The following is a 22,967-nucleotide window of genomic DNA, read 5'->3' as shown; positions in this document are numbered from 1 at the left end:
AGCGTAGAGGCCAAGTCACTGGGTATATTTAAGGTTATGGGGAGAAGGCCAGGCAGTGGGAAAATGGTTCAGCTTATACTTGAATGGTGATGCAGATTCGATGGGCTGAATGACCTATTTCTGCTCCGATCTCATAATCCTTATGGTGTTATAAAAGCTTACAAGGGTCACTAGTGGGATGAAGAATTGAGGGAGTCTACAAGCTTTAATGTCATTTCTCTTCCTATATCTGCCAGCAGTGTATGATTAAAAAAGCTTAAATCGGTGAAATGAGTGCACTGTCCCCCTTCCTTTTCAATCCCCAGTGCACCCAAGCAAGAGGTTTTCTCCTGAGACACGTTGTGCTTATCTGTGAGACAGCGGTATAATAGAAATGCTAACCCTATCAATGCTCTAGGACGAGTAGAAGAGGGAAGACTGGAGATAACACAATTGACTTCTGACATCTGCTGGGCTTGAATCAAACTGAAAGATAGAAACAGAAGATCATGCGTGGCACTAAACTGCACAGATAACAGCCACCAATTCCCAAACGACATCAACATCCTACATTCAAAAATATTATTTCTCAGTTATAAATATATTTGTAAGATTGTTAGAGTTGTGCAGCATGGATGCAGGACTTTGATGCCCTTTTTTTGTTATATGGGACATACGTATACACACACACACACCCCCCCCACCCCCCCCATGAGCCTGAGCCACCTCAATACACCCATAAGACCAATTAATCTGCTAACCATGTAGGCCTTTGGAACGTGGGAGGAAACCAGGGCACCCGGAGGAAACTTATGCAGTCATGAGGAGAATGTACCAACCTCTTACTGACATTGGTGGTGCTAACTGCTCCACGACCGTGACAGTAATTGTTCATTTCTTTTGCACTACCAATCAGTGGTAATTCTGCCTTGACTGTAGGAATAAGAATCTCAGGGTTGTATGTGATATCATGCAATGTACTCTGATAATCAATCTGAAATCAGAAATCTGAACCTGGACATCACAAGCAAGTGCAGTCTTTAACACCATCCCCTGGTTGGCTCTTCTTCAGCTGCTGCAGTCTGCGCAATACAAATGCTACAAGCACAGATACAGATGGAGGGGTATGCAGTGCTCGGGTCAGTGAGACTAGGGAGAATGATTGGCACAGACTAGAAGGGCTAAATGGCCTGTTTCTGTGCTGAATTGTTTTTGGCTCCAGAGCGTTGGCACTTCATGAGCTGCATATCCCAGATTCAATGTTCAGGAGTCACGCAGTTGAACAAACGGGTTAAGAGGCGTTAAAAGAGCTAGATCACCTTTAAAGACAAGTTGGTACAGAAGATGCACGCCAACCTTGTCAGCAGAACCCATATCTGTTAATGAGTATGTGGGCTGTAAAGATGAAAAACACCCAAGATGGCGGCGCCTATTAATCGGCAGCAGGCCATGAGGAAGGCTGCAGGCTCAGGGGAAGTGGAGGACTGGAGCAGGGCACCAGTGGATGGGAAGACCAACCCTCGTCTGAGAAGGAGAAGCAGGAGGGAGATGACCCATGGGACTGTGACCACGGAGGTGGACTAGTGAGGGGGCTCTGCGCCAGGCTGCCTGTGACTCAAGGTGAAGAACCCAGGAAGCTGCAGGAGACTACTGTCGGGAGACTCGTGTCAGGCTGCAGACTGCTGGAGCCTGGCTCGAACTGGCCAGAGGGGTACCAGGTATCAAAACTGGGATGTGAGGAGGTTCCGAGGGTGACAAAAGGTCCCTGACCATGCCAAAGATTCAGATCTGGACCATGGAAACTAAACAGAAAGTCAAGAGGCTAGAGCTATTAAGAACACCTTCACCACTTGCCCATTACGGGAAAGACAATCAGCAAAGAAGCACGAAAAGAAGCGACACTATCAAAAGTCCTATATTTTATATTAAATGGACTCTGGGTGGCTGCAGAAGCACTGGAGGCAAATCTATGGACACTTATTCACTCGGGTGGGGGGGGGGGGGGTGACGCTCCCTTTTCCTTCTTCTCTGACTGTAAGAAATGTAAGAGATGCCTAGGTAATTTCTGCGGGTGGCGAATCTGTCTGCCTTGCAGCAGGCAAAAGGGGATTTCATGCAATAGGGCCCTGTTTTATTACTATGACAATAAATTGAATCTTAAATCTGGAGGTTTATTTTTGTTTTAGAGAGTTGTGGGTGTCTGGAAAGCATTTCCAGGGATGGTGATGGAGGCTGGGACATTAGGGGCATTTAAGAGATTCTTAGACAGGCACATGGATGGAAGAAATATAGAGGGTTATGAGGTAGGGAGGGGTTAGTTTTTTTTGGATAGGTATAGATGGGCTGGCACAACATCGGGGATTGAAGGGCCTGTACTGTGATGTTACATTCTATGTAACTATCATTTACCTCATCATCTCCCAAATATGTTTGCCACACCCCCCCCCCTCTAAAACTTCCTACCCTTTGCAAATGGCTTTCAAATGTGCAAATGCACGGGTTTTCCCCAGGGGCTCTGGTTTCCTCCCACTGTTTGAAACGCACCGGGGTGTAGGTTAATTGGGTGTAAATTGGGCGGCACAGACTCTTGGGCCGAAATGGTCTGCTACCGTGCTGTATGTCAAATATAATTTAAAAATTAAGAATTAAATTTATAAATGCCTGTCAACAAGCCTCCTCAAGCCGGTTCCCTGTCAATATTTAAGTGTAGGTTAGATTTGGCCCTTGTTGCCAAGGGGATTGGGGTATGGGGAGAAGGCAGGAACCAGGTACTGATTAGCCATGATCATAATGAACGGCAGTGTAGGCTTGAAGGGCCAAATGGCCTACTCCTAAACCTATTTTCTGTTTCTATGTTTTTTACTATATTGTATATCTGGGTGCAGGAAGTCAGAGGGCAGTAGCAGAGTGTTGTTTCTCAACTTGGTGACCTGTGATCAGTGGTGTGCTGCATGGATTGGCGTGGAGTCCACTGTTGATTGACATCTATATTAACAATCTGGATGGCAATTTAGTTAACATGGTAAATTTGTGGATGACGACAAAGTTGATTTCATTGTAACTATTGTAAGGTAAAACATCATGAGATGGGAATGTGTAAGGAGTTACCCTGTACAGGGCTGTAACAAGATGTGAATGCATCCTTGTACTTACAAGATAAGAGAGACATTGATGGATTGAGAGGCAGGAAGCTAGCAGGGAAAGGATAGCAACAGTTTTAGTCATTGGACAAGTAATGATATGATGATGTTCTAAGCACGTATCCAAGGGTATAAAAAATCACCATTTTGCTGATAACGGCAGAATGCATTCTCCGACTAACATGGTTAGTTGCAAGTGTTACAATCCGGTAATAAAGAACAAAGAACCCTGATTTCGACTCAGTCTGGTGTTTGTCTCACTCATTCATGAACAAAGCAGACCTAACACTATTCATAATCTAGGATTACGAAGGGATCTTGATCAACTGGGGTAGTGGGTCAAGAAACAGCAGATGGAATTCATCTCATACAAGTGAGTACCTTATTGCATTTTGGACCACCATACCAGGACAGGACTTAGAATGAATGGTAGAGCCTTAGGGAGTATTACTGAACACAGAAGTATGAGGACACAGGTACATCATTCTCTGAAGGTGCAGACATTGGTGACATGATGGTGAAGGCAGCAGATAGCACTTTTGTTTTCATTGGTCAAAGGTTCCTTACATTGTCTCGTAATAATACGTTAAAAATGTAATATACGTGATGTACTTCAAATTTTGTCTGTCGGAAGGCAAACAAGAGCTGCCACAAGCATTGTCCAGCACCCCGTACAATGAGAAAGAGAAGCAAAAGAGAGCCCCCCCTCAACCAAGTCACCATGTCCAAGAGTTGAATTCACTTCCAGCGCTCCTGCAGCCTCTCAGACTACTATTTCATCCATTTGCAACCTGAGCTCCGGGTCCAAACTTCTGATGCAATCAGGAGCCTTTCTTCCCTCACATAGCCTGCACGAGTCCTTCGACCGCAAGTCACCAACAGCCCACAGCCTGTGTGGGTCCTTCAGCCACTGAGTTCCTCGCTGGTCTGCTGCTGTGGTCACCTTCCTGCAGGGTTGTCTCCCAGGATTCTCCTTCTCAACAGAGGAGGTGGGGGGGGGGGGGGGGGAAGGGGGTGGTGTTAACCCTGTTTCTTGTGCCCTGTGCTCCCTCATAGTCTTCAACCCATCGTGGTATACTGCCTTGCACTGGCATTACCATCTTAAGCACAGATCCATGGTTGCTAGATTTTAAAAGATCAGTTCCTTTAACAGGCTGTTTAAAGCCTGTAAGGACCGCAGGCATTTGGACTGGGCAATAGGACCCTGAAGAGCAGTGTTGTGTCTCTGCTCCACACTCTCCTTGGTCTGCACCAGTGGCAGTACTGCCATTGCAGCAGCTATGCAGTGCTGACATTTTTTAGGACATTAAATACAGACAATGATGGAGGAATAACTAAATTAGCTCAATATTACGAGAGACGCAGAAGAGAAAATAGGAGGGCCTTGTTTCCCTTAGCTGAAGGTCAAAAACTGAGGGGCGCAGATGGCAGGAGTAGAAGAAAAATAGGGAAAGAAGAAAATCAGTTAACTATAAGTTTTAGAGCTCGCTTCTTAAAAAGCTGGTGAAACAAGAATCACTCACCAAATTTAAAAAGCATTGAAACACAAAATTGCAGATGCTGGAACCTTGAGCACACAATGAGTAGCTGCAATGGGCTGGGCAGCATCCATGGAATGAAAACATCAGTCATACATTTGCCTCAGGATCCTTAATTGACACATTTAAAATGTGCCTGCAAGAGTACCTGACAAGCCACAATCTGCAGATTTTGGGATGAAATACCAGGGGGTAAGATTAAGTTGGGCACCTCTTTCTTGACTGGCATAGATATGGACTGAATGGCCCAGTTCTGCATTGTAATTTTTCTGCAACAAATTTCACTGATGTATTTGTCATGTATATACGCCTGCATGCGTATGACATCATCATTCATATACACTGTGTGCTGTGGGGAACCATATTCTATTTGTATTGAACAATGAATGAAGCATCGCTTTTCCGTGGGTAGTGTATTTCTAAATCTAAATACATTTCAGATTGGCGACAAGGATCGAAACGGACCTCCTCTATGCTCCAAATGTTGGAGTGAAGATTTAAAAAGGAAACGCAAGCTCAGTCACAGAGAACAAAGAAGATTCAAAATGGCAGAGACACAGTTTGGAAAATGTGGGGACTCTGAAGAAAACTGGTATGACTGTAGAAAGATTTGATCATCACGTTCTTGCTCATAATATTACTGAGACTGTGCTTTTCCAATCACCTGTTATGGCAGAGAAAGATTTTATTACAGAAAACAGAGAACAGGCAAATCAGTAAGTGAATTATTGACTGAATTACGTAAACTCTCACAAATTGGTGAATTTTTTAAACGAAGCAGTGAGAGATTGATTAGATATGGGTTTAACAGAAGTTTTCTTTCTTTGGCTTGGCTTCGCGGACGAAGATTTATGGAGGGGGTAAAAAGTCCACGTCAGCTGCAGGCTCGTTTGTGGCTGACCAGTCCGATGCGGGACAGGCAGACACGATTGCAGCGGTTGCAAGGGAAAATTGGTTGGTTGGGGTTGGGTGTTGGGTTTTTCCTCCTTTGCCTTTTGTCAGTGAGGTGGGCTCTGCGGTCTTCTTCAAAGGAGGCTGCTGCCCGCCAAACTGTGAGGCGCCAAGATGCACGGTTTGAGGCGTTATCAGCCCACTGGCGGTGGTCAATGTGGCAGGCACCAAGAGATTTCTTTAGGCAGTCCTTGTACCTTTTCTTTGGTGCACCTCTGTCACGGTGGCCAGTGGAGAGCTCGCCATATAATACGATCTTGGGAAGGCGATGGTCCTCCATTCTGGAGACGTGACCCACCCAGTGCAGCTGGATCTTCAGCAGCGTGGACTCGATGCTGTCGACCTCTGCCATCTCGAGTACTTCGACGTTAGGGGTGTAAGCGCTCCAATGGATGTTGAGGATGGAGCGGAGACAACGCTGGTGGAAGCGTTCTAGGAGCCGTAGGTGGTGCCGGTAGAGGACCCATGATTCGGAGCCGAACAGGAGTGTGGGTATGACAACGGCTCTGTATACGCTTATCTTTGTGAGGTAAAAAGAAAGGACCAATATATATGAAAAGCATCCCACCAGAGTAAGAACAGTGGTGAAGGATGAAAGCCCTCGCACTGAAACAAATGACTCGGAGGAAGACAAGACAGTGAAAGTCATGTATGTCCATAGATTAAAGGATAAAAAATTGGAATTCTACGCTGAGGTGAAAATCAACAATGAACCCCTTCAAATGGAGGAGGATACAGGGGCAACAGTTTTGTTAATGCCATTAATTTAAAAAAAAATGACAGCTACCCCACCTCACCATTAAAGGTGCATGGAAAATGCAACGCAAATGTGAAATATACAGAACAAACACCAAAAAGATGACCCTTTCACATCATTAACACCAAGGGGCCGGCATTATTTGGAAGAAATTGGCTATCACCCATTCAACTAGATTGGATGGAAATTGGATCCATAATGAACTTATGCCTGGAAGATAAGGCCAAGCCAAAGCTAGAACCAGTTCTCAAGAAATACCAGATGATTTTCAGAAAAGGCCTGGGAAAAATCCAAGGAGTCCAAGCGAAATTACACCTGAGATCAGATGTTGAACCCAAGTTCTTTAATCCCAGAGTGGTAACGTTTGCAATAAAAGGAAAGATTGAATCGGAACTTAACAGATTGAAAAACGAGGGAATACTGAAAAGGAAAGATTGAATCGGAACTTAACAGATTGAAAAACGAGGGAATACTGGAAAGAATCCAATACAGTGAATGGGCAGCTCCCGTCGTGCCAGTGCAAAAAGCCAATAGAGAAATCCAAATTTGTGGTGATTACAAAGTCACCATTAACCAGGCTTTATTCTGGGCCCTGAACAGGAGAAAGAAATTCACAAAGCTGGATTTATCACAAGCATACCAAGAAGAATTGGATGAAGTCTCAAAGAAATATGTGGCAATCAATAATTACTTGGGGTTATTCACCTCTACCCAAATTCCATATGGACTCTCAGCAGCCCTGGACAAATTATTACATGGCATTAATGTAGGATGTTACCTCGATGACATTATAATTACAGGTCAAGACAACTCCGAGCACCTATCTAACTTAGAAAGAGTCCCAACCCGATTGCAACATGCATCTCTACCTTCTGTAACATATTTAGGTTTTACAATTAACAGTGAAGGGGTCTGAATGGACACTGCTTGTACTGAAGCTCTCTGCAGAGCACCCTACCCAACAAATTGAGCTGAACTGCAGTCGTTTCTGGGTCTGGCTAACCATTATTGGAAGCACATTACAAATATGTCCATGCTGTGCAGCCACTAAACCAATTGTTAAACGACCAGAAATGGTGCTGGAATGAAGAGACTAATAACATAGTGGATCATTTGAAAGAACTGTCAACGTCAAGTCCATCTACGACTCAGAAAAAGAAGTGACCCTTGTGATGGATGCTTCGCCAGTAGGATTAGGAGTGGTGTTGTCACAGGTAACGAGAAAAGGGGAACCGGTGGCTTATACCTCCCAGTCCTTGACGAATTGTAAACATAGTTATGCACAACTAGAAAAAGAAGGGCTTGCCATAATATTTGGTGTCAAACAATTCCATTCATACCTCGATAAAAGAAAGTTTTTCTTAGTTACAGACAACAAACCACTGAATTTGATTCTAGGCCCTAAAAAAAAAGGAAACCAGTGCTAACTGCTACAAAGGTGGCCCAGGACAAATGTGCTGTGTGTAAGAGGGGTTTTTCTTAAAAAAATGAGGGGGGGGTCAGTGGCGGCACTGAGGGGGGGTGTCAGCGGCGGCACTGAGGCGGTGTCAGCGGCGGCACTGAGGGGGGTCAACGGCGGCGCTGAGGGAGGTCAGCGGCGGCGCTGAGGGGGGTCAGCGGCGGCGCTGAGGGGGGTCAGCGGCGGTGCTGAGGGGGGTCAGCGGCGGCGCTGGGAGGGGGTCAGCGGCAGCGCTGAGGGGGGGTCAGCATAGGATTATGATTTGCAACACAAAACAGCTATGCTGATGCCCTATCTCGCTTACCTCTACCGGAAACTGAACAGAAAGAAGAGATAATTAAATGGACGGCGGAGGTGACAGCTATTAATCAAGAACACCTTCACCACTTATCCATTATGGAAAAGACGATCAGCAAAGAAGCACGAAAAGAAGTCCTATATTTCACATTAAATGGGTGGCCAGAGGCCGAAGCCATCTCTGAAGAACTAAAGCCTTATTATACACAACGCCAAGAGATATCAATTGAATAAAGTTTCTTTTTTATTGTGGGGGACCAGGACAATTATTCCTACAAAATGGCAGACAGCCATGTTATCAGAGCTCCACAACAACCACCCAGGGATGGTTCAGATGAAGGTGCTGGCATATTTGCATGTCTGGTTGCCCTCATGCAACCCAAAGTCCTACAAGCTGAAGTGAACCCATGGAAATGGCGATCACGACCATTGTACAGGAGTCACATTGATTTCGCTGGTCATTTTATGGGAGAAAACTTCCTCATTGCTGTCGATACAACTCTAAATAGCTGCTGTATCAAACATGAGAAAAACAACAATAAACCAGACAATTGAAAGACTATGAAGTATATTTGCAACATATGGATAACCTACTGAACTGGTTTCTGATAATGTCCACAGTTTGTATTGGAGGCCTTTAAGGTATTCCTACGCAATGACACTATACGACATTTCTGGTCAGTTCCCTACCACCCAAGCAGAACATTTTGTACAGACTTTCAAAAAGGCCATTAAAACTAAAACTCCTCTACGTATCATGGAGTCACAAAAATGCATATTTCCAATAGGATGTAGAAACATGCTGCATCTGAGAACCAAACAAACACCAGCTGAATTGATGTTTGGACGTAATTTAAGAACAAGAGTTTCCATAGTATATCCTAACATCAGCCTTCGAATAGAACAATCAACGTCTCCAAGTAAACCTACCAGATCTATAGAAGTTGGAGAGCCAGTACTGGTTAGGACTCCCAGGACAATGTGCTGTGGGTAAGAGGGGTTTTTCTTAAAAAAATGAGGGGGGGTGGGTCAGTGGCGGTGCTGAGGGCGGGGTCAGCGGCGGTGCTCGGCGCTGAGGGGGGTCAGCGGCGGCGCTGAGGGGGGGTTAGTGGCGGCGTTGAGGGGGAGGTTAGTGGCGGCGCTGAGGGGGGTTAGAGGCGGCGCTGAGGGGGCTAGTGGCGGTGAGAAGGGTTGGTGGCAGCGGTGCTGAGAGGGGGTGGTTGTTGTGCTGAGCGGGTGGGTAGTGATGCAAATACAACATGGCAGCAACTGAAACCAGCTTTCGCGAGAACACTTTGCCACCATTTATTTTGCTTACTACTGCCATCCTGAGTTTGGGCAGAAAATTACTGCACTGGGTTCTTCATTAAAGTTTGCAGCACACTGAATAATAGCAAGACTGAAGGTTCGGAACGTCCCCTATTTCCTCACCGCCCCAACTGCCCCATTTCCCTTACCACCCATTTGGATCTTTTCACAGCCCATGGGGTGGGGGGGGGGTGGGCGCCCACTTTGGGAATCACTAATCTAGTCCTACATAAGTGTAATTGTAACCCTCACCATTAGAATAGGGGCACCTCGCAGATATCATCGTTTAGTACAAGTGCTGCCCATATGTTTTCTTCACAAAGCATTTATTTTGGGGGGGGGGGGGTGGCGAGTGTTATGTGCATATGATGTCATCACAGTGGGAATGATGACATCACCACTCATATATACTTTGTGCTGCAGGGAACCAGATTAGATCTATATTAAACAATGAATGAAACAGTGTAAACTTAGAATACATAATAGTATTAAATTCAGAGATGGGGAGGAGGGCTTATGAGGAAGCTCGAAGCCTTGGATTTCATCTGTGAACTGGAAACACAGATCCTAGACGGTCCACCCCCATTTGGCTTAAATAGCCAAATAATATCCAAAAATGGAAGGAATTTATATCATGAACCATTAATGCGACTCCCATATTAAAATACAGAATGCATATACAGAGTTAGATGGGAGCCTCTCACCTCCCTCTGACTTTCACAGCTCCTGTATTCTTAATGCCACTAACTGCAGAGGTACAGTTCTACTCCCTTGATGGCCTAACTTATTGGTCATGTATGGTTCAAAGTCTTAGTTACTCGCTAAAGGAGGATCCAAGTTCAGCCTGGTCCAAAAGCCAAACATGTATTCTTCCAGTAAGCATTCCTGGTGACAAGGGAGGAAAAATGAAGTCTGGTTTATTTTTCACCCCTCTCAGAACACACAGCAACTGAAATCTATGTGGTGTTGATACCATGACCCTTCACCAACTGCGCAGAGATTGTTTGCTGAGCCTGCCTTATAAACATTGTGGAGAGGAGAACTGCAGTCAATGAGACCAATTGCTGGGCAGGGAAATGTTTCTTCCATTTTGTCCTTACTTGTCAAGGCATGCCACACTGAGACACTGGTCCTCAGGCTGTGGTTGTGTAGTGGTGGCGTCATTGTCTTCCAGGATGGAATCGATGAAGGTTGATGGAGACAGGGGTTCTTCGGTGCCCGTAGCAACAGGACTGACCACCTCAATGTCTGGCTGACCATTTGGACTTGGAGGCTCTTCTTTAATATGGAGCAGAGGACTAGTTCTGGAAGAGACAAGAGAAGGTTGGGAGAGGAGGAAAAAGAGTCCACTTCAATGCCACATACAAGAGAAGGTCCAGTTTGACTGCCTTTGCACCCTTACCTGCAATTGACAGGACAAGTTAAGAATATTGCTTAAAAAGAACGCTTACAAGAATACAAGAGATCTTTGCTTTTTTTTAAAAAGAGCAGAATGGATTAAAAGGCTGTATCAATATTTTACTCTATAAATCCAGAAAATGATAGACTATGGGTTTTGAATAAATATAATTTGAGACTGATGAAAATACAGAAGAATCAGCAATTTAAGAAACAAGAGTTTTTAAAAAAATGCAGCAAACCTGGATTTAGAACTATAAAACATTACGCCCTTCTAGTCTGTGAAATACTGTTCTGGCTAGTTCTTCTGACCTTCCCCTCTTATGCATGTTCCTGTCCAAATTTTTCTTCAATGTTAAAATTGAGCCCACATCTCCTCGTTCCATATTCCCATCACTCTCTGTGTGAAGAAGTTCCCAATATTCCCCCTAAACCTCTCCCCTTTAACCCTTAACCCATGTCCTCTGGTTCTGATTTCACTGCCTATCATAGCGTTGGATGCAGATTCACAGATTACTTTTAAAAAAAAGAATTGAAAAACAAGAAGAAAGTGAATAAATAATAGAATTATGAATAGTATTTCCAAGCCAGCCACAACACCCTGAATTTGCTTAACCAAAATCACTTCTTAAAGACAACAATTAGCCCTTTAAATCACAAAATTAACACTGCTTGCTATTTAAGATAATTATGTACTGTTACAAGCCCAGAGGACCCCAAAATCCAGCTGCAATAGATATTCACCATGACAAATGGTTACTTCAACAAAAGTTGTTTTTAAATTATCTTTAAACATGAAAATAGAATCACATTTAACTTATCACCTGACTTACTTAACCCCCTTCTAATTCTCAGTGCACGTTTATGTAATGTGTGTGTAAGTTCAGAAAAATTCTTTAGTTCACAGTCCAATCTCACTTCTCATTCCTCCAAGTTCACTGGTTGCAGGCAATTCTTAGACCGTGCACAGAATTTAACATATATAAAGTTCACCAGGCTTTGGTGCTTGAAAGGTAAATGGTTACCGCTCAGGAAGGTTCTTGTCGGTTTTCAGAGAGAGATTTGTTGTTCCTTTTTAATAAGCCATCTCAGTGTCTTGCTGACGAAACTTGCCCCTTCTACCTTTCCACTAATTTTTAGTTCCTTGTATGATGACTTCTTTTGCTTTCCCATTGACCTCTTTCTTTCAGGTCACTACAGAGTTCCTTTTTATTTCTCTTATTCCAAGTGAAACATTAGATAGCCAGTCCTTTCCTCTTGCATGAACCACAAGGGCTTTGACCAGGCTTTCCATAAGCTTGCCAACTTGTCCCGTTCCAGTCCCAGCTGCTGGCTGTAACACTGTACAAGTGATCTCTCTCTCTCTGAGAGAACACCTGTTTGACTCTCTCTGCTTGCAAAACCACATGACCCTCTCAGAACAGCAAGTTCTCCTCCAGACAGTAGTGGTTCTGACATGCTCTTTCATCTGTTGCCTTTTGTAAACAACAATCTATTAGTGAAGTCTCTTGAGCACTCTTCAAAAGCTCTGGAGCCAATACGTCTACCATGGGGCAGTGCTCCAGTTTTTTAAATAAGATCTGTTTTAGTGTTTGTATGTGACCTACTCTAACAAACCTTTCCCAATTTATCTCCCAAAAACATATACTCTGTTACAGTACCATGTCTGCAAGTCTGTAGATTGTAAAACAATGACATATTTCACCCTGGGGTGCCAGTGCCGAGAGGAACTGAGATTATCATGAAAATGGATCATTATTTTTGTTGTGCATCAAGTGTTGATTGGATTGAAGCTCAATGAACAAAGGCCATATGTATCATAAGACATAGCAGTAGAAGTAGGTTATTCAACCCACTGAGTCTGCCCCGCCATTCAATCATGAGATGATAATTTTCCTTACTCAGCCCCATTGCCATCCTTCTCCCCAAAAGCCTTGATGCTCTGGCTAAACAAGAACCTAAACTTGGTCTCCACAACTGCCTGTGGCAACAAATTCCAGATTTACCACCCACTGGTTGAAGAAATTCCTCTGCATCTCTGTTCTAAGTGGATGCCCTTTAATTCTGTAGTTGTGCCTTTTTGTCCTAAACTCTCCCACCATGGGAAACAACCTTTCTACCTCTACTTTATCCATGCAATTCCCCATCATTCTTCTCAATTTCAACAAGTACAGGCCAAGAGTTGTCCTTGTATGACCACCCTTTCCTTGTATGACCACCCTTTCATTCCAAGAATCATCTTAGTGAAGCTTCTTTAAACCCTCTCCCACACCAACACATCCTTTCTTAAATGAGCCCAAATCTGCTCACAATACTCTGAGGTCTCACCAGTGTCTTATAGAGCCTGAACATCATATCCCTGCTGTTCTGCTCTATTTCTCATGAAATGAATGCCAGCATTGCATTTACCTTCACCTCTACCACTCTACCTGCAAGTTTACCTTCAGGCTATCTTGTGCAAGGATGTCCAGGTCCCTTTACATCTGGGCATTTTCAATTTTCTCCCCATTTGAAAAAGTGTGCTAATTTATTTTTTCTACCTTTTGCAGCTCAGTGTTTCTTCTATACAACCTGCTCCTCCACCTACCTTTGGATTATCTGCAATCTTATTAAATGCCTTTGGAAAATCCATATACATATACCCACTGCATCTCCCTTATCCAGCCTGCTGGTCATCTTCTCAAAGAATTCCAATCGGTTTGTCCAGCAAGATTTTCCCTTAAGGAAACCACAAGATCACAAGGTATAAGAGTAGAAGAAGGCACAAACCAATTGGTTGTTGGGTCTGCTCTGCCTTTTAATCATGAGCTGATCCTCATCACTCAGTCCCATTCCCTGGCCTTCTCCCTATAACCCCTGATGCCCTGACTAATCAAATACCTGCCAATTTTTTTCTTAAATACACCCAATGACCTCACTTTCACTACCCCCTAAGAATTTCTCTGCAAATTAATGCCCTTTTATTCTGAAATTGTGGGTCTCTTGTCCTAGACTCACAACAAGGGAAACGACGTTGTGACATCTACTGTCCAGGCCTTTCAGCATTCTAAATGTCTCTGAGGCCCTCCCTCATCCTTCAGTAGTCCAATGAATGCAGACCAAGAGCTGACAAACATTCCTCATGTGCTAACCTTTTCATTCGAGTAAATCTTCTTTGAACCTTCTCCAATGCTAGCACATCCTTTCTCAAATAAGGTGTCCAAAAACTGTACACTTTACTCCAAGTGAGGTCTCACTAGTGCCCTAAAGAGTCTCAACATTACATCCCTGCTCTTGTATGTGATTTCTCTTGAAATGATTTCCAACATCACTCCTGATTCAACCTGGAAGTTAAGCTTTAGGTATCCTGTATCAGGACTCCCAAGTCCCTTTGCACCTACAAATGTTGAATTTTCTCCCCATCTAAATCATACTCTGTCCATCTATTCGTTGAACCAAAGTGCATGACCATCCACTTCCCAACATTGTATTTCATCTGCCATCTCTTTGTCCGTTCTCCTCGTCTATCAAGGTCTTCCCGCAGCCGCCTCTCTATGTCCTCAGCAGCATCAGCTATTTTAGTGATATCCGCAAAGCTATCTAATCCATTATCCAAATCATTTAATGCAAAAAGAAATGACCCCTGCAGAACACCACAAGTAAAAGGCAACCAACATGAATAGGGTCCCCTAATTCCCACTCTGTTTCCTGCCTATTAACCAAAGCTCTACCCATGCTGGTATCCTTCCTGTAAAACCATGGTGGGTTTGACTTATTCTGTCTTGTGTCTCCAAGTACTGAGTGACCTCATTATTTACAAATGACTCCAACATTTTCCAAACCACTGACCAGTCAATAATTTCCTTTCTGCTGCCTCCCTCTGGGACCATGCCAGAATCTATGGATTCCTGAAAGATTATTACCAATAACTCCACAATCTCTACCGCTTCCTCTTTCAGAACCTGAGGGTGCAATCGATCTAGTCTGGGAGATTTATCCACCTTTAGATCATTCAGCTTTCTGAGCACCTTCTCCCTTGAAATAATAACTTCACTCGCTTCCCTTCCTTGATACCCTTCAACATCTGGTTTGCTACTTGTGTCTTCCACAGTAGATCCTGTGCCATCTCCTTGTCTCCCATTATTATTTTTCCAGCGTCATTTTCTTCTGGTCCTATCTTTTATTCTTTATATACTTGAAGTTTTTGTATCCTCATTGATTTTATTTGCCAGCCTACTTTCATACTTCATCTGTTCCCTCCTTAATGAATTTTTTTAGTTATGTTCTACGAGTTTTTAAAAACTTCCCAATATTCTATCTTTCCACTAATTTTTAGTTCCTTGTATGATGACTTCTTTTGCTTTCCCTTTGGCCACAATGGTGACATTTTTCCATTGGAATATTTCCTTTTTTTGGTATGTATGTATCCTGCATCTTCCCCATTTCTTGCAGAAACTCCATCCATTGCTACTCTGCCATCTTCTTCAATGGACAAAGATTCAGACAAACACTTAGTGGTGACACACTTACCTTTCCAGTTTAAGAGATGGGGAGGTTGAAGGGCTGCACTGTGCCAGGTCTGTGATATCTGAAATAATTGGACCAGACAACAAAGGGATGTCTGGTGAATAGCAACTGTTTCCTGGAAAGTTTGCAGAAGTCTGCTGCAATGAAAAGCAGGGACAAGAGTAAATATTCCGAGGACAATTAACAGCAAGCAGAATATCATCTACACTATTTGTCTGCTTCCCATTCCCTTTTCTCAAGTCTTTTAGATAATTTGTCTTTATGTTCTCAAACTTGCTGTTTGAGGGTACAGTTGAGACATGTTTTGTCTGGTGTGATGGTCAGGATGTAGGCACTAGTATATCACTTGCATCAATGGTCCTGTGCTCTGAAGAAAAAAAAACGAAGTGCACAAAGTCAATTTAACTACTTATGCAAGCGTAATCACAAATGGGAGATTTACACAACTGCACTTTGCTTAGAAGTTCATGAGATGCCATGAATGTACAGGAGGCCATTTGTTCCTTCTTCAGCATTCTTGGGACTAAGGATGACATGCAGTCACTTTAGGCCATGGGACATGGGCACAGAAATGGACTATTCAGCCCATCGGGTCTGCCCCACCCTTCAATCAAGAGCTGATCCATTTTCCCACTCAGCCACATGGCCCAGTCTTCTCCCCATAACATTAGTTTGAAGGTAGCTGATGAGATGAATGTGAAACCTGTAGACCCTTTCAAAATAGGGCTGAAGGTGCTCATCAGGATGGGTAGGCATACAGTTTTGGGGCTGACACTTCTTCAGCCACATAATGGGCTCCTGGTAGGCCTCAAAAGGAACAGAGCATCTCAGCACTCCAGATACCCAAATGGTAAAAGGACTTTCAATAATTGGTGGGCATGTTGAACTTTATCAAGGACATATTGAGAACTGCTGACCATTAATAAAAGATTAAGCCTTGCACAAGATGAAGGAGATGATCGTGGACTTCAGGAGGACCAGGAACAACAACCCTCCACTACACATTAACAACTCTGTAGTAGAGAGAATGGAGAGTACCAGGCTCCTTAGAGTTCACTTAACTAGTGACCCATCAACATCTCCTCACTTGTCAGGAAGGCACAACAGTGACTGCACTTCCTGAGAAGACTGAAGTGGATAAGGTGACCGGCCACCATCACAGCAACCTTCTACTGAAGCTCATCACAGTGTGGTATTAGATGCAAATCCACAGGACCATAAGGGTGGCAGGGAGGATTACTGGAGTCTCCCTCCCCTCCATTGACGTGATCAACTGGGATCTTGTCAGAAGAGGCCGTGCAAAATCATGGAGGACTCTTTCCACTCTGCACTCAGCATCTTTCCATTGCTCCCGTCGGAGAAGCAATCCAGGAGGATCAGAGCCAGAACCACCACCCAGGCTGAGGAACAGCTTCTTCCCACAGGCAATGAGAATGCTGAATGACCAAAGGAACTGCTCAGACTAACCCTCCGAGACTGTCATTTGCACAAAACATTATTTATTTATTTTATAAATTTAATACTTGTCCTGCATATGTATTATTTGTCTGTATGTGCATGATGTCTGGTTGTATGTCTGCATATTTTTTGCACTGAGAACCAGAGAATGCTGTTTCATCAGGTTGTACTTGGCCTGTTAAAGGAGCGGAGAGTGTTTTTATTTTAAATCCTGGAACTGCGGGGGGACTGTCCTCAAGATGGCGGTGCCTGTGCTTGCAGTGGCCTTAAGGGGATACAGACTCCAAGGAGCAGCAAAATGGTGCAGGGCACCAAAAATGGGGAGAAGGAAAAGCATAGGAAGCAGCCCTACAGGACGGTAATCGGCAGATGAGGAAGAGACTCAGCAGCTGAAGGACCTACAAATGCAGTGGGCTGATGGCCCCATGAGGTCAAGGACCTGCACACGCTCACGGGAACCAGGTATCGGAGCTGGGATTCGAGAGGGTGCTGAGGCAAGAAGGGCTCCCAAAGGGCCTTGGATACTGAAGACTTCATGATCGTGTCGGAGGTTTGGACCTAGTTAGAACAGGGGTGTGTGCGGCTGTAGGAGCGCTGGAAGTGACACTGCGTGAGTTTGAAGGGACTCTCTTTTGCTTTTCTTTTTCTTACTACTAATAGTGACTCTTTGCTTATGGCGGGCAGAAGGCAATTTCATGTAATAACATAGCATAACATAACATAACAATTACAGCACGGAAACAGGCCATTAGGCCTTTCTAGTCCGCACCGAACCAAACACCCCTTTCTAGTCCCACCTCCCTGCACAATGCCCATAACCCTCCATCTTCTTCTCATCCATAGACCTGTCCAACCTTTTCTTAAATAATACAATTGACTCCGCTGCCACTATTTCTCCCGGAAGATCATTCCACATGGCTACCACTCTCTGAGTAAAGAAGTTCCCCCTCATGTTACCTCTAAACCTCTGCCCCTTAATTCTTAACTCATGTCCTCTTGTTTTAATCTTTCCTCCTCTTAACGGAAATAGTCTATCCACATCCATTCTGTCTATCCCTTTCATAATCTTAAATACTTCTATCAAATCCCCCTCAACCTTCTACGCTCCAAAGAATAAAGACCCAATCTGTCCAATCTCTCCCCATACTCCAGATGCTTAAACCCAGGCAACATTCTGGTAAACCTTCTCTGCACTCTCTCCACTCTGTTTATATCCTTCCTATAATTAGGCGACCAGAACTGCACACAGAACTCCAAATTAGGCCGCACCAACGTCTTATACAATCTCAACATCACCTCCCAACTCCTATATTCCATGCAATGATTGATAAAGGCCAGCATACTAAAAGCCTTCTTCACCACCCTATTCACGTGAGTTTCTACCTTCAGGGAACGATGTACCGTCACTCCTAAATCTTTCTGCTCTTCTGTATTCCTCAATGCTCTCCCATTTACCACATATGTCCTATTCTGATTCTTCTTACCAAAATGAAGCACCTCACACTTATCAGCATTAAATTCCATCTGCCATTTTTCAGCCCACTTTTCTAAGCAGCCCAAATCCCTCTGCAATCCTTGAAAACCTTCTTCATTATCCACTATTCCACCTATCTTAGTATCGTCTGCATATTTACTAATCCAATTCACCACCCCATCATCTAGATCATTAATGTATATAACGAACAACAATGGGCCCAATACAGATCCTTGAGGCACACCACTGGTCACCGGCCTCCAACCTGACAGACAATTATCCACTACCACTCTCTGGCCTCTCCCTTTCAGCCAATGTTCAATCCATTTGACTATCTTAAAATTTATACCTAAAGACTGCACCTTCCTAACTAACCTTCCATGTGGTACCTTATCGAAGGCCTTACTGAAGTCCATATAGACAACATCCACTGCGCTACCCTCATCCACATAATATTACATTTTTTTTTGTTTTATCACATGACAAGAAAAGAATCTTGAATCTTTGTTCCAGAGCAAACCACGAGAAGCTGGAGGGACTTAACAGGTCATGTAGCATCCTTAGAGATATAGTAAATGGTCAGTCAATTTTATCCAGATGCTGAATGACCCCCCTTCTTTGCATGGAGGGCATCTGACTTGCTGAATATCCCAGCTTCTCATTGTTTGCACAAAGATTTCAACATCTTCTCCTGCTTCTTTGCAGTCTGGTGGAAGACATGCGATTGATAGGACTTGCACGCTGGAGTTAACGGAATACGATTCCAAAAGTCTACATCAAGGGGAGATAACATTGGCCACATAATTTCAAATGCTATGATGTATCTGCTGTAAGGGGCCCCAGGCATTAGAATATAGGGGAGCAATGAACTGGCTTCAATCCTGACCGTGGGTAATGTGCAGAGTTTGCACTTGATCCTTGTGGTTACCTGGGTTTTCCTTCCACATTCCAAGCCTATCCTAATTGGTATTATTAGTGTCAGAAGGAAAATCAAGGATTATGAATGAATACAGAAAAATAAGTTGGGGTATGGAATTGATAGGATTACAGATTCACTGGGCTGAATTGCCTTCAACTTTGGAAAGAACTATGACAAATGAATTGTATGGTGGTTTTAGGCCTTGATCAGATAGCCAAAGGAGGAGTTAATACACAGAAGATGATGGGGAATTTAATTATTTACATCTGCCTTCACTGAAGTGGAAATGGATCAGGATTTTCAGGGCGTTTTTCAACATAACTGAAGCCCTCAATATTGTGGGTGTTTTTGTGAACCTTTATTATTCAAGGACATCGTTGTACAGCAGGGACAGGTTGGATCTTTGAGTCAGGTTGGGACAGAAAGGTTTCTTCATTTGCAGCTGCAAGCACAAAGCCCATTCTCCTATTTCTGATTCAGGTACAAATATGGCCCAAAAGACCCATGTACACAAGCATTACCCATGCAATGCAGTAGGTTCGAATGTGCCCTGTGCCAGATTGAACAGTTACCTTTTTGTTTTGTGGATTAATTCTGCACATGCCAACAGGAAGCTAACTTAAAGTGAGCTTCAACATCGCAGGAAGAGATTGAGAAAAGCAATGGTGCCTGTCATTCGCCAGAGATGGATCTGTTGGGTGCCCAATGTTAAACTCACAGCTCAGATGCCATCCCGTGGAAGATGATGGCATGCAAGCCAAGCGTTCCTTCAGGACTTTGACTGAACTTCGCCCCACTTGCCCAATTATTGACACAATCTTTTAACTATGCACTTTATGTGATTGAGCCATTATGGCTAGATTTGAACTGTCTGCAGATCAATATTCTAGCCTCTGGATATAATCTAGTCACGATCACTAACGGTCCCAGTGTTCATTTCAGTCACCAACTTCTTAAACTTTCATTTTTAATTTAGAGATGCAGCAGGGCAACAGATGCTTCTGGCCCGTGATCCCTCCTCACTGCCCAAATACTCCTACATGATCAATACTCACTGCCCAAATACTCCTACATGATCAATACTCACTGCCCAAATACTCCTACATGATCAATACTCACTGCCCAAATACTCCTACATGATCAATACTCACTGCCCAAATACTCCTACATGATCAATACTCACTGCCCAAATACTCCTACATGATCAATACTCACTGCCCAAATACTCCTACATGATCAATACTCACTGCCCAAATACTCCTACATGATCAATACTCACTGCCCAAATACTCCTACATGATCAATACTCACTGCCCAAATACTCCTACATGATCAATTCACCTTCAACCCCAAACATCTTTGGAATTTGGGAGGAAACCTACATGGATGGGGAGAACTTACAAGCAGCACCCAATTTGAACCCAGACTGCTAGAGCTTGGTGCTAATCATTGCAGTAACCTCGCTGCTGACAACAATGCAAGTTCTGCATTAATAAGATGCATTACTTACGGTCAGCGCTACTGATTCCTGCCGGGGTTCCAAGGAGTATGGGCGACTGTACTTTGGCATGGAATGCGTAGAACTACTATCGTTTAACATCAAAGGCCTGGAAGAGAGCACAAATATCAACAAAAGTGAATATTTGAGTCTATCATTCTACTTGTTTTCGTTTACAAAGTACCTGCTCAGCTGCGAGACAAAGTTCTTTTGGTACACATTGTATAATGTTTATGACAATAAACGTCATTATTGAGATTCAAATGTGACACGTACATGCAGGTAAACATCAATTTTGGTGTTCAATTCAAACTAAAGGCAGTCATACAGTGTGGAAGTAGGTCCTTTGCCCAACTTGCCCATGTTGACCAAAATGTCCTACCCATACCAGTCCCATTGCCTGTTCCATCTACGTGTCATTCAATTTTCCTGAGAACGATGCAATAATACTGGAATCATTCCTCCCCTCCAGCAGCCAGTTCCATACACTTACCACCCTTTGTGTAAACATTTTGTCCCTCAGGTTCCTGTTAAATCTCTTTCCCTTCACCTTAAACCTGTGTTTTCTGGCTACTGATTCCCCAACTCTGGAGAAAAGGCTCTCTGTGTTCACCCAATCTAATCCTTTCACGGTTTTGTACATCTCTATGAGATTACCCCTCATCCTCCTGAACACCAAAGAATGAAGCCCTAGCCTGCTCAACCTCTACCTGTAGCTCAAGCCCCCTGACCTGAACCCCGCCCCCCCCACCCCCACTAGTCCTGGCAACATGCACGCAAATCTCTGCATTCTCTCCAGTTTAACAACATCTTTCCTGCACCATGATAATTAAAACTGAACACAATACTCCAAATGGGGCCTCACCAACATCTTCTACCACTGCAAAACGATCTCTCAAGTTCTAACTCAATATACTCAGTGCTGAAGATCAATGTGTCCCCCCAAGCCTTTTTGACAGCCTCAGAAAACTAGGCTCATTGGCCAACAGTTCTCAGGAATTTCCCTGCAACCCTTCTTGAATAGAGGTAGAACATTTGCCACCCTCCAATCTTCTCACATCTCACCTTTACTTATTGCATTTGCTGACATAAATAAAAAATAACTAAATTGTGAAATTAATTTTCACTGCATTGGCTTTGAATGTAGAAAATTTTAAAAAATGAAGTAGCAACGTCGATTCAACAGGGAAAGTTAAATCACTCACAAGCCTGTTCTGACATTCATTCCGCTGAACTGGAGTTCAATTTACCTGCTAGTGGAGGTGGTAGAAGCAGATATAATCGCAAAATTTAAGGGATGAGCACATGGACAGGTAGGGATGGAGATGATGAAAGGAGAGTTTATTGTTACCAACACAACTGCAATGCAAGTTGCACTAAAATACTTATTTGGAGCAGCCAAACAGGTTGCAAGATTCACCAATAATAGTAATAAATTAAATTACCACAACATGCCAAAACAAAAAAGGATAATAAATACAAAAGGATATATAAATAAATATTCAGTTCCATTAGTAAAACTTGGTTGCGGAGGGCAGGACTGGCAGCTCAATGCTCCATTGCTTCTGATGTAATAGAAATGAGGGGGGGGGGGGGGGAGGAATGAAAGGGGAAGGTGTGGCATTGCTCATCAGGGAAAATATCTCAACTGTGCTAATGCAGGACAGACCAGAGGGCTCGTCTACTGAGGCTATATGGGTGGAGCTGAGGAAGGGGAAAGGTACAACCACACTCATGGGATTGTATTATAGACCGCCCAATAGTCAATAGGATCAATTCTGTAGAGAGATAGCAGACAGCTACAGGAAACACAAGGTTGTGATAGGAGGGGATGTTAATTTTCCACATATTGTCTGAGACACCCATACTGTAAAAGGGCTGGATTGCTTGGAGTTATTTTCAGGAAAGTTTTCTAATATATAGAGGTACACAATCCTTTATCTGGAAACCTTGGGGGAAAGTGTGCTCCAAATTTTAGATTTTTCCAGATTTCAGAACAAAAGCCAGTTGCTCCAGATTTAAACCCACCCAAATTGTTCTGCCGCATCGGCCCCTTTCCAGTCGCACTGCCGTCTCTCTCCCCTCCCCTCACCCACCCAAGTCGCGCTGCCATCTCTCCCCCCCCACTCCGCCCACCCGAGTCATGCTGCCATCTTTCCCCCCCGCCCAACCTAGTCACGTCTCTCTATCTCAGCACCAGGGGGAAAAAAATGCCAGTTTTTGGAGCTTTCCGGATTTTAGACGTCCGGATAAAGGATTGTGTACCTGTACCAGCTAGAGAAAAT

General features: G+C 43.7%; 1 protein-coding gene across 4 annotated transcripts in view; it reads right to left on the bottom strand.

Moving 5' to 3' along the window:
- The window catches only part of hsf1 (heat shock transcription factor 1), a 155,933-nt gene that overhangs the window by 23,344 nt on the left and 109,622 nt on the right, over positions 1 to 22,967 (bottom strand). For 2 of the 4 annotated variants that reach the window (XM_069915120.1, XM_069915121.1), the window contains exons 7-10: positions 20,695 to 20,791; positions 15,337 to 15,470; positions 10,530 to 10,733; positions 382 to 465 (exon numbers count right to left, since the gene is read on the bottom strand). In XM_069915120.1, the coding sequence (XP_069771221.1) occupies positions 382 to 465; positions 10,530 to 10,733; positions 15,337 to 15,470; positions 20,695 to 20,791 (519 nt within the window). The remainder of the gene's footprint in view (positions 1 to 381; positions 466 to 10,529; positions 10,734 to 15,336; positions 15,471 to 20,694; positions 20,792 to 22,967) is intronic. The other 2 variants (XM_069915118.1, XM_069915119.1) reach the window with 2 other exon arrangements.

The sequence above is a fragment of the Narcine bancroftii genome, chromosome 1, assembly GCF_036971445.1.
Source record: "Narcine bancroftii isolate sNarBan1 chromosome 1, sNarBan1.hap1, whole genome shotgun sequence".
Classification (NCBI taxonomy): domain Eukaryota; kingdom Metazoa; phylum Chordata; class Chondrichthyes; order Torpediniformes; family Narcinidae; genus Narcine; species Narcine bancroftii.
Note: the sequence above shows the minus strand (reverse complement) of the source record. Positions and strands in the feature narration are given on the sequence as shown.